The 13,076-nt window shown below is 39.5% G+C and overlaps 1 protein-coding gene across 1 annotated transcript in view; it reads left to right on the top strand.

Annotated features, from left to right (window-relative positions):
• Positions 1-13,076, top strand: part of VPS13B (vacuolar protein sorting 13 homolog B) — a 714,200-nt gene that overhangs the window by 649,021 nt on the left and 52,103 nt on the right. Inside the window, exons 39-40 of the mRNA XM_082719962.1 lie at positions 3,710-3,865; positions 12,426-12,689. Coding sequence (XP_082576088.1) covers positions 3,710-3,865; positions 12,426-12,689 — 420 coding nt within the window. The remainder of the gene's footprint in view (positions 1-3,709; positions 3,866-12,425; positions 12,690-13,076) is intronic.

Genomic DNA, 13,076 nt, shown 5'->3' with positions numbered 1-13,076 from the left:
TATTTAAAAAAATGACCAGAGAGCTGCACATGCTCCCATTTGAGATCTTCAGTGGAAAAACCATGAATTTAGTCTGGCTGCCCTGGGGGGTGGTGGGGCTGCTGGAAAAAAAGAAAATGCAGCCCATTGGGACCTTCCAACAAGCGTGGCCACCGTACAACCTGCCTTATTGCTTAGTTTCAGTTCCCACTGAGAAGTTCAAACAAGAGTAGTTCCTATTTTGGCTTTTTCCCCCAGTGGAAAGTATTAGCACTAGCTAAGTAGGCCAAAAAGAATGAAAAGCCTGAATAGAAAGAATGGTAGAGGAAGTGAGTCAGTAAGGGAAACTTAATAGGGAAGAGGGGAAAGAAAGTTTCCAAGTTGATAAGAGAATGTAAAAATACCATGGGCTCCAGGCAACAAAGGATAGTTATGTGGGGCCTAAGGCCATTGCTTCATCTCTCCTGTGTTTGCAAGTTTCTGGCCCATCTTGCCTTTCCTCCTGACTGTGACAGTTGCCCTCCTTCCTCCACACTCCACTCTGAATCTCCTTTCAACACATCGATCCCCTATACAGAAGACTTCGGTGGCCACCTGCTAATTCTTCAATAAAGCACAAATTCCTTACTTAGTAAATCAGTGCTGGCCACAATCGAGATCTCCCTGTTTGACCTTATCCCTGACTCCCGTTTTTCATGTTCCCTTTTCTCCAGCCATTCCAGATTGTTAACCTTGCCCCCAAGCATACCCTCTGGCTTTCACATCTCATGTTGTCCCTTAGACCCAGAAAGGACCCGCTGTCTTTGCCAGTCGAAACCCTGTGGTAACTCTGAGCCCCAACTGCTTCCGGAAGCTTTCCTAATCCCACCATCCTGAAACAAGCTGTCCTTTCTCTAGACTCCTGTACCATGTTGTATCTCTCCAAATGCCTCTTGTTTTATTGTGCATGCTTTATTTTCCCCATAAGATCGTAAGCTCTTTGCAGGACAGAAGACACGGTTCTTCCTCCTTCCTTCCTCCATAGCGGCTAGCATATCAGCTTTCTTATAGTATCTGAGTAAGAAAATATATCAGAGGAATGATAGAAAGAAATCACATTAGGATCAAGTAGTCTAACACGAATTTCACCTTCTTATTCCTGAATTTAGTTCCTTCAGTATAGAAAGAAAAGCAGATCTATGAGTATTTGTTTTTTCAGTACCTGGAACCATGAAATGTAGTCATTTAGGGTACCTGGGTGGCTCAGCAGATCAAAGGCTCTTCCTTTGGCTCTAGTCATGATCCCAGGGTCCTGGGATCGAGCCCCAAATTGGGGTCTCTGCTCAGCAGGGAGCCTGCTTCCCCTTCTCTCTCTCTCTCTCTCTCTCTGCCTGCCTCTATGCCTACTCTGGCAAATAAATAAATAAAACCTTCAAAAAAAAAAGAAAGAAAGAAAGAAAGAAAGAAATGTAGTCATTTGGTTCAACAGAACAGAACTCCCCCCACTCAGTGGAGGTCCATGAGCGTCCGCATTGCTGTCTAGTTCCTGAAGTGGACACACCATGGGAAGGATGACCCAAGTAGGGTTGGGCCTTCTCAGGTCCTTTTTGTAGGTTTTCTCTCTTAGGAATGCAGTTCCTTCCCTAATAAATGATATATGTCTAATAGCTATTTAAATGCTTTGAACAGTCGACCAAACATTACAAATATTGTACCAGTGATGCATGTGGGAAGAAGTGTGATGTTTTTCTCCCACCTGACTTTTCTGTGTGAACTAATTCCAGACATATCTGGATTTTCATAATTCAAAGAAAATATCTACGCCAACATTTTGAGAACACATAGGTGCCAAGCGAAACCCAACAACATACTCCTTGGTGACATTCAGTCGGTTGAAGCTGTACACAGAGGGAGCCGCTACCTAAAATTGAGCTCATATGCAAATGTGAACACTCCTCAATTCCAATTACGTTGTATACATTAAACCTTTAGAGGCTGTGGAATTTTCAGGAAAAATATAGCCGAGCTTGACCTTAAGTACCTTGCCTCATTATTTTTTTGTCATTTCCAGCTACTAGTCTCTCCAAAGAAAACAACTTTCTTGTTTCTTTTAGTTTTGTGTGTGCCCTGAGCTTTATTCCCAGTTGCTGCTACAAAAAATTGAAATGGTTCCAAACACCACTATTGTTTTTCTTTTTTTTTCTCTGTAACTAATATTTAAAGATCAAAGATAACTCTGGTACTTTTATGTTGTAGAGTGTATATAAGACCAAATTTTCCCTAAAGGTATTTGCTGTCTAGGACTTTTTTCTTTTTTTCTTTATTCCCTTTCTTTCCCTCCCTCCCATTCTCTCTCTTTCTTTCTTTCTTCCTTCCTTCCTTCCTTCCTTCCTTTCCCTTGTTACCTTTCTTTTCTAGAAGTCATCTGGATGGTAGCTTTTTGATTTCCCAGGGTCACTGGAAGTTGCATGGAGGAAGAATTGGAGTGGGGACATATGAAAAGCAGGGAGATGAGTTAGGAGGTTTTGAAAAAATACTTTATTAAGGTGTTTCAAAACAAAGAAATAAACAAATCCTCCCTTAACCTTCCACCAAAATCATATTGTGATAACTAGTGACCTTGGGAAATGTTTTAATTTAGGTACTTTCTAAAGGCTCCTTCTAATGGTAAAGCAGAAAAATAATCTTTCTGTCAAAAGACTTTTATTATTATGACAATTCCCATGTAAATTCTTAATGTATTTATTTTAAGGGCCCATTATGATAGCTCTTATACAATGTTTTTATAGTTTTATTCATTCTGTTAATTGGGAAAATGTTTCATACGATCAGCCTTTGGTTCGTTCTTTTAAAAAATTATATACGACATGAAGGAAATCGTTTGTATATTATACAAATGTTTTTCCTAAGATGTCAGTTTTATTCTTATTCTTAGTAATTGGATAGAACACTGTTTATGTTCATTTAAACATGTATCCTAAAGAAGCAGTAATTATTATGTTGTTTTGGAATACTTGTTCAGTTAAACTGATTTTCTTCATTGCATTTAGTGGGTAGGAGTGGAAATAGAAAATATTTGATGATCATGGAAGAAATCTAAATATTACCACAATTGGCAATATGAATGTGAATCAGGAGACTCGTTTGGTAAATGCTACAATAAATAACATGGCCAGCAAAAAGTAGAGCAAAGACATTTTTTCATACATTCAAAATGTTGAAGATAGTTCTCATATGATATATGTGATCTCATAGAGAGAGTATATTGAATGAACTGCATCCTCAAATTGCTGTTTTGTTCTTTATCAAGAGAATAAATAAGGAATGGCAATTTAGGGTCAAAAATAATGCAACAAATGAAATTTTACTTTAATTACTGTCTAGCCATAAGAGGGAATAAACTATCAGCCAAGACCCATGTTCTTTGATCTCACACTTCGAACTTCTTGTCCTCCAGATGAATGAAATGGGCTTTTCTCAAATGTTCAACAGGCCTTTTACCATTTGATAGGACAATTATTTTTAAGAAGGTTTAAAATGTGATCTGGAAAACCACATTGACTCTCTGTGGCATATTTGCTATTCTTAGCCTGCTTGAATAAGCTGGAAGTGGATGAATAATGCAGGTTAGAAAGAAAACAGATGCTAAATATTACAAATAGGAAGGTTTTCCAGCAATGAGACTTTCATTTTAGGACTAGATTTTTGTTGGCACTTTTGGCATCGTGACGATTATTGTTTTTCTCTCCAGCTGTTACACATCTGTATTGAAGGTTGGGGCAATTGGCGCTGGTCAGAGCCCTTCAGTGTGGACCACGCAGGAACGTTTATTAGAACTATTCAGTACAAGGGTCGGACTGCTTCCCTCGTCATCAAGGTTCAGCAGCTCAGTGGAGTGCAAAAACAGGTGAGTTCCTTGTGTTCGTGACCCAGAATGCTCTTAATTCTTTGACACAATTAATGGAAGTGAAACTTAAAGAAATGAAAATAATTCATAATTTTAAAACCCACAATGATAAGCCTGGGTATTTTTTCTCCCACTTCGTATGTGCTTGTTGATGATCCTGAGGATGGTGATGGCTTCAAACCCTTTGTCCCACATCTTTTACAAGAGCTGCTAACGAGCAGTAAAATTTACTGATTTTAGTTTCACCTCTTCTCCCTGTCATCACCTACCTTCTGGTGGAGGTGCTAATGAGCTGTGAAATAGCCAAAAGGCCTTTATTAAGGAAGAAAAGAAGCACTGGGTATTGGGGACTCTGGATAATCCAACAGCGGATAACCAGGAGTTGGTTCTCAGACATATCAGAATAATCTTCGAGAAAGTGTGATACCTCCTATGACAGAATGGGCCTGGGTCTCCAGCAAGCTTTCTTTTCCTAGGAGTTAATATTAACTGCAGTAAAAATTCACTACGGTCTAACTCTTGGCATATAAAACCTCAGCTCTCAGCACATATTTTTACGTATTTTATAAAACTTCCTTTTGGCTGTTTTTGAAGTTCTAAGACTGCAAAGGGGAAAAAAGTATCTGACACTTTTTTTGTGTTCTTAAGATGTGAAAATGTGGTTTTTAGAAGATGTTTTTCAAGCATGGCGCATATGACAAGAGTAGAAAGGAAAAAAGGAAGTATTAAAATCTGAAAACTGGCTTCACTGCACACATCATAACTGGATTTGTCATAAGAGTTTTAACATATACATCTGCATCTGGACTGTAAGTCTACCCAGAGCTTATGTGAACTGAAGACATGATAGAAACAGCCCTCAGTCCCTGGGAAAGGAAAAGGGGAGCTTTTCTTATCAAGCAACATGGGCTGGTCCATTGCCGTGTGCCAGGAGCAGACAGGAAGCAAGTGGTGAGGTGAACAGTAGGACCTGTGCCATATACGTTCTTGATCTCCACCTAATCAGGGAGCTGGACATCATGTTCTCATTATTGTGGGCTATTATTCTTTTCACAGAAGTGAAAAGAATAGAGCAGAGGAATCTTCCCAATAAATTGACTATTCCTCAAGTAATTATGTATTGCCTACAGTAAAACAGAGTGAAACGAAAGACACTATGTGACACAATCTTTGCTCTTAAGCTGCAAATTTATATAAACCCAACTGTATGTCGGGCACCGTGTGTGTCGCACAACTGACAGTAAGTGTGAAGGGAATTTAGAGGTTTCACTAGAAAGATATGTTTCAAGTTGGGCTTTGGAAAACAGAATTTGGATTAAGAGAAGACATTCCAGGTAGACAGTATAATATAAAGAGAGGAACATGGGACATATTGGTCTTATGGGGACCCATGATGAGATCAGCCTAACTGAGCATGAGCTTTGAGCTACAGAGTCCTGAGAACAAGATGTGTCACTGACTTTCATCTGCCCTCAGAACTGTCGTACTTGGATATGCTCTCAGTAAATATCTGCTCAATTAATACATTCTGGTTTTCTGATTCTGTCACTCATGGTCTTTGAAGAATGCCTTATCCACCTTCCCATTTACCAGCATTCCTAAGAAATGGTCATTCAGCATCTGTTTGAATACTCCCAATGATAAGAGGCTCATTTCCTCACACGGCAGCCCTTCCCATAAATGATTACTTCCATCTCTAAAGGAAGCTCTTTCCTGATTTTGAACCCAAATCTCTCACCGTTCAGGCAGTTTTTACCACTCTTCAGAACTTGGGAGATGTACACAATAGCTTATGGTGAGGACTAAGTTATCTCTCCTCTGTATTACAGCCCTTCCAAAACACAAGGGAAGCCAAGATGTTTCCCCTGAGCTTCCGTTAGGCCAGTGGTTCTCAAACTTGCATGTATGTCAGAATCACCTAGAAGGCTTTTTAAAACATAGATTGCTGGGTCCCACCCTCAGAGCTCCAGATTCAGTAAGTCTTGGAGTGATGTGCCAATTTATATTTCTAATAAATTCTCAGTTGTTACTGATGCTACTGGTCCAGGGGACCACACTTTGACCACTGTGGCTCTGGTCTGAACTTTCCCAATTCATTCAGCTCTTTTGCATATGGTTGCTAAAACAGTTACCAGTTAATGGAATGACAGGGTCACTCCATGGAGAAATATTTTTCCACAGAATATCATTGGTGGTTAAGATCATAACCACTCTGGCTGTGTATTCCTTGCTAGCTATGTGATCTTCAGGTTAGTTAACCTCTTTGTGAATCAATTTCCTGACCTGTGAAATGAGGATAGTAATAGTGCCTTTGTCATAAAGTTAGTGTGAGAATTAAATGAGTTTGTATAGGTAAAGTGCTTAAAAGTAGCACCTGGCCTACTGTCATAACTCCGACTATAGTTACAAGAATGAAATAGTTCCAGGAATCCATACCATTGGTTAGACTTTGTTGTCTTAACGCCAATAGTGCCGCCTTCTGGGGCGCCTGGGGGGCTCAGTCGGTTAAGCATCTGACTTTGGCTCAGGTCATGATCTTGGGGTTCTGGGATGGAGCCCTGCCTCTGGCTTCATGCTCAGCAAGGAGTCTGCTTTTCCTCTCCTTCTTGATCTGCCCCTCCTCCCCCTCACATTCTCAAACTCTCTCTCCCCTTCTCTCAACTATATAAATAAAATCTTAAAAAAAAAAAAAAAAAAAAAAAGGGCACCTGGGTGGTTCAATGGCTTAAGGCCTCTGCCTTCAGCCCGGGTCATGGTCCCAGGGTCCTGGGATCAAGCCCTGCATCGGGCTCTCTGCTCGGCAGGGAGCCTGCTTTTTCCTCTCTCTCTCTGCCTCCTTGTGATCTCTGTCTGTCAAATAAATAAATAAAATCATTTTAAAAAATACAAAAATGATAGTGCCTCCTTCTTGCATAGATATTATATACCTTCAAGGAGTAATATTAAATTTTAGGGATAAATTAATATATACTGTATTCCTGAGGCAATTCTACACATTGCAACAGTAGGTCATAAGTCAGAAAAGTTGGCCATGGAAAGTACCTTTTTTAAAAATTCCCACAAAATGTTACTTACCTTTTCTTTCGTCTGACTAGAAGAGATTTCCCAGCTCTAATATCTCAGGCAAATTTCTTAACCTTTCTGAACATCATATTCCTTTTGCAAAATAAAGCACCCAGTAAATATTAGATCACTGTTGTTATTTTTGTGTTAACTATTTTAAAATATTTCTGAAAACACAGGAAGGTCTAAAGTAGAAAAGAAAAGTACCCATATTTCTGCCACCCAAAGATAAATACTATTACTACTTCAGTGTATCTTTTTCTACTTTTTTTCTATGCAGTTATTTTTAACCAACTTGAGATCTGGTTATATAGTTTTCAACCTGTTTTTTCACTTAACATTATATGATGCTTATGTTCTCGTGTTATCTGCAGAGCTGAATTATCTTTTTAATGGTTGCATAATTTGCCACGTGGTATGTTGAGACCCATTTGGGTATCCCCTTGTTGCTGCACCTTTAGATAATTTCCAACTGGTTGCTAGAATAGATCCTTAAATAAATATCTGTGTGTATACATATGTATGTCAGAATGTCTGGATCTGTCCTCAAAATGATTTGCTATAAAATTTAATTACCTGAGCAAAGGATGTGAATGTTTTTGTGGCACTTGATACATCTTCCCAGACTAAAAAAGATATACTTTATTCTTTAACCAAAATACATTGTTTTGTGTCACCAGATACTTGTTAGGGCAACATTAATCCTTGAAATAACTAAATATGTATATTTGTCCCAACCAATCTACTGACTCTCTGAGTTTTTCAGACTATTAGAATTTCTTAAAAATCTTAGTGTAAGGAGGGGTTCACAAAATTTTGGGACTCACAGAAATTTCCCATGCATTAGAAGTTTAAGGAATCCTTTTAATCATCCTCTCTGTTAATGTCAAATCAACAGATTTTAAGGCATCTGGTGACAAATCACATTTCAGGATTTCCAAATGTTATTCATACCATTGGATGTGTAGTAATTATTTTCTGTAGGGACTTCCTCTCACACTTTTCTCTGCTTCTATCTTATTATAGTAAATTATCTTACTTTTAAAAAAAAATGTAGAATGTAGCCAGGCAGGAAAGAACCTTTCAGAAATCCATAATGGAAGCATAGCCACCCTCCCACTGCATTTACTTATTTACTTTTCTGAAAGAAGTGCCGTCTTACTGGCAAAGTTCATTTCCAGCCCTCTGTCATGGAAGACATACACACACACATTCATACACACAATTTACACTTTGAGTTTTAGCATTTATTGTCATAGCCAAATGAGATTGGGCTCTAAATGAGGGCCATTTTAGTCACTCAGCAGAACCGTGAGAAGTGGAACACAGAAACAGCAATTCATTTTAACTGAGGAAGAAGCAAAATGTAAAATGGTTGGTACTGAACCCAGGTAATGCTGAAAGGTTCAGCAGACCACCAACTTCAAAATAACTGCTGCATTGTTGTGAAAACCCTTTCTAGTCTTTCAGTTGGGTTTAATTTCTTATTGTCAGCATAGATTAACTAAAATTCAGGTCAGTTCCAGTTAAAGTACATCAGAGACATAGGATTTCCTCAATTAGCCAGGTTGGGAAGGAAGATAGGAATCAAGGTTTCAGAAGAGCTTCGTGGATTCCTGCCTCTCTAACATCTTGGCTTCTTTCCTTCTACCCAACCTGGGTTGGGAAATTTGCAATAAACCACAGCTGCCTACTTTCAAAGATTTTGGGAGGTGAGTGTGTGCAGCTCACTGATGGACCATAACTGCATTAACACGCCCCCGGATAATGGAGAATTGGCTGACGCCTGAACAGTGAGGTTTGGTTGTCTGTACCCTGCCTTTCGTATACCCCTGCCATTTCTCCAACTGAATGATAATTGACCACATACAAAATTTTCAGGAACTTTGTACATAACACAGCTACCCAGGAACACACAGTGACTTCCATGTATCCTATCCCCTCATTGAGAAAAGCTTTACCACTCTAAAAAACGTAAATGTACATATGTACGTATGTATATATATTGTATCTTTATACATACACTTTTAATCAGGACTAAGATATCATATTCCAGTGCATCTGGTGCTCTGGAGTTATTCTTTAATATCACTATTCTTCTTGGCACTGATCTAATAAGAGTTCTGAAACCTGCTAAGTAAAATCATATGTGGAAATCTTCAATACACATCTTTGTGGCTTTGGGGAAAGAGGAGAATTAGTGTGAAACCTGGAAATGTGTATTAAAGAGAAACCCTACATTAAAAAAAATTAAGTAGCTGTCTTCAACTGATAAATTAATCTTGAAATTCTAACCATAATTTTCAAAATAAAGGCATTGTAAGTGTTGCCACTTTGAAGAAAAGCAGACATGGCTCTCACTGAACCCTGTGTGGAAGCAGCTCTGAAGAACACCATTCTGAGGAGGAGCCATTTTGGATTTTCCTTCATTTAAGTAGCCCTCTCTCCCTGGCCACTTTTAAGGGTTTTCTTTTTATCATATTTGAAAGCCTATTTAACAGGCTTTATAGTTGAAAATGAAACTATAAAAACCCACCAAGAGCATCTTTGTCTTTAGACAAAGTGAGTCCCAGATGGTTGCAGAGATTCTGTGGTTTCTGTGACAGCAAAATTCTCTCCTAAATCTCATGGGGCCCAAAGGTTCTAAAGCAAGAGCAGTGTGCATACATTGCCAGGCCTGGGCACATCAAGAGGAAGAACAGAATTAAATACTGCCTCAGAGCTTTCACGTGTTTATTTAAAGTTAGACGATGCTAAGGCCTCATAAGACTTAACCGTGAGTGCCTAGTAACCCCTAGCATATGCTGAAGAAAAGCTTGCTTGCTAACTCAGGACTCGTGGTTCAGTTGACTTATGTGTTTGTTATTGAGAAAACATTGTTTTAAAAGATTCTAACAGCCAGAATGCCTACAAGTAATGTACAGTTAAGCACGGCTTGGTTTTTACAGATGTACTCCTTCTAAAGAAAAGTCAAAGGAATAGATAGTTGGAAAATAAATGTTTAAGAAAATGCTAAACTTTACTGTTCAACTAATGAAACAACAATGGTCTATCAATGTAGCAGGTTTCTTTATAATGAACTAAGTAATAGTTCATTCATAAATAATCATATATATTTGTATAAATAATAATTTACTTACAGTGATGTCTACAAAATACTCTTAATACTCTTACAGTGATGTCTACAAAATACATATGAAAATGTATCCATTAGGGTGTTTTTAGTCTGAAGTAACAAAGTAGGCTTTTTAATCTTCATAGTAAGCTAGTGAGGCAGATACTGTTATTATTCCTATTTTATATTTATTATCTCATATAATAAGAATGAGGAAGGCAGGTTAGGTGTTGGTTAATTAAGCCACTCAGGGCTGTGTCTGCTTCTCCGCTATCCTCTTGGATTTGCCTTTTTTGTCTCAAGATGGCTACAGAAGCTGTATGTACATACATATATCCTCTCACAACTTCTTCCATGGCAGACAAGAAGCGGGCTTTCTCTTCTCAAATTCTGTCCCTTATCAAGGAGTAAAATCTTTCCCAGAAACTTTTAGCAGTCTTTCCTTCTCATATCTTTAGCCAAACAGTGCCCCATGTTCACCCCTAAAGTAATCACTGGCAAAAGGAGAATGGAATTACAAGGATCAGTTTGTTCCAGCTGTGACACAGACTGTGGAGGCCATGGAGGTGTCCACCTTCCCTGAGTACTTTGCTCCTTTTTGAGACCTAAAACGAATCAGGGTTATTAACAGGGAGAAGGAGGGACCACCTCTTTGGAATGGAACCAGTGACATCTGTCATATTTGCATTATTATGGGCAGTCTTCATTCTCTTTTTTATAGTTTCTAGGCTTTCTTAATTCATAGGTGTTAATTTTATGAAAGACAGATCTTCAGAGTGACTATCAGACTCTGGGCCGGAGAGTCTGGGTAACACCGTGCAAGTCATCTGACATCATTCTCCTTGTTAAGATGACAAGTCTTAGTAACACCTATTTTATATGGTTACTGTGAGAATGAGAGTTAATGTGTAAAAATGCCTTGTAATAGGATGTATGTATATATTCATACAGATTCGTGTGTATGTACATACATGTGTATGCAGAGAAAGAGAGGGAGAAATTTCTTTTTAATTGGCTCACACGGCTGTGGAAGCCAAAACCCAGCAGAGCTGACATGTAGTTCCTGCCTGAAAGCCAGCAGGCTAAAGACCCAAGAAGAGCTGATATTTTTTAGCCCAGGTCCAAAGGCCAGGTCTCAGTTCAGTCAGGCAGGAGGAGTCCCTCTTACACAGGCTCTTTGTTCTAGTCAGGTCTTCAGCTGACAGGGTGAGGCCCACCCACAGTAGGGCCAGTTTACCAGTTTACCAGTTCAAACGTTAACCTCATCCAAAAACATCTTCACAGTCACACACAGAAAAATGCTTGGCCGAGTATCTCTGCAATCGTGGCCCATTCAAGTTGACACATAAAATTAACCATCACATGCTTGGGAAACCACATATATATTGGTGTGCCTATGAATGATTACTATTCATATAATCTAGAAAAAAATATTACAAATAAGAAAATCCAGTACGTGAAAGTCCTATATTTTCCAGTCATGGTGAATATTTGTATTACAGTAGGACTCACTGCATAGGAATAAAGTTTTGCATTATCTTTTCAATTTCAACCAATTTAAGAAATATTTCTTAATGCCTACCATGAACTGTACTCTTAGCTGGAGGAAAAATGAATCCATGAATCTTTGGTTCATTCTGTGTGTTTTACAAAGCCACATGCTTCTACTCTGGGAAAACTGGAATAAAATAAACTATAATTAGGCATCTGACTTAACAGTTGTTTGTATTACCAATTTATAAAGTGATCTCTTATTGTGTAAGACTGCAAGAAACCCTTGGAAACCAGCCTTGGAAACATAAATCGCCAGTTGGCCACTCAGCCACCAGAGCTGAAGCCTTGTGCTCGGTCCCCATCCTTGGTGACTGCCACATCACGTGACATCACTGACTACCCCTTCCTGGTGGGTCTTTTCTCGGGACTTCAGCTTCCCCTGGTTTACCGCCACAGTCCTTTGCCTCTTCTTCTCGGGCCCCTTCCCTGGCTCTTTGCCCCTGAATCTGACAGTAGGCTGTTGGTCAGTTGCTGGTGTAAGCCTGCACCTCTTTTCCAGGTCCGCTCTCTTCCACCTCTGCGCATTCGCAAGGCTTTCATTCCGGAGGTCGGCTGTCTCCAGCCCCACCGCCCACTCAGGCACACACCCAGCATTTCCAGCTGGCTGCTGCAGGTCCTGCCTGTGCCTGTCCTTTGAGTGCGGTAAACCTAATATGACCAAAGCAAAATCCCTTTCTCCTCCCAAGCCTTTCTTCCCGTATGCTCTAAACAAGCTCATGGTTTCACATTCTTTCCTTCAAAACCAACACAGGTAATAACAGTGAACATGTCACCAGTTCAGGAAATCCAAACGGGTGAAACTTTATGTGTGTGTTTATTATGTTTTAGATTATCATCTGTGGAAGACAGATCATCTGCAGTTATTTGTCTCAAAGCATAGAACTGAAAGTCGTTCAGCATTACATCGGTCAAGATGGACAAGCTGTCATTCGAGAACATTTCGACTGCCTCACAGCCAAACAGAAATTGCCTTCATACATACTGGAAAACAGTGAACTGACGGAGTTGTGTGTGAAGGCCAAAGGAGATGAAGACTGGTCAAGAGACGTGTGCTTGGAATCTAAGTCCCCTGAGTATAGCATTGTCATTCAGGTACGAGATGTGCAGCAATCTGGAATAGAGCAGTTTTGTGTTGTTTTTTTTAAGATTTCATTTATTTATTTGAGAGAGAGACAGTGAGAGAGCGCATGAGAGAGGAGAAGGTCAGAGGGAGAAGCAGGCTCCCCGTGGAGCTGGGAGCCGGACGCAGGACTTGGGGCTCATGATCTGAGCCAAAAGCAGCCACTCAACCAACTGAGCCACCCAGGCGCCCGAGTAGAGCAGTTTTTAAAATTAAAAGTTTCTCCTTTTGCTCTTTATTCAGTACAGCGCTTTATTTAAAAAATGACTGGTACAAAAGAGGGAGATCTGAAGTAAGATAAAAAGACTTGTGATATTGCTTCCTCCTGCCCCACAGCAGCACAGCTGTGGTATCATTTC

This window comes from Mustela nivalis (assembly GCF_964662115.1).
Source record: "Mustela nivalis genome assembly, chromosome: 2".
NCBI classification, from domain to species: Eukaryota; Metazoa; Chordata; class Mammalia; order Carnivora; family Mustelidae; genus Mustela; species Mustela nivalis.
Note: the sequence above shows the minus strand (reverse complement) of the source record. Positions and strands in the feature narration are given on the sequence as shown.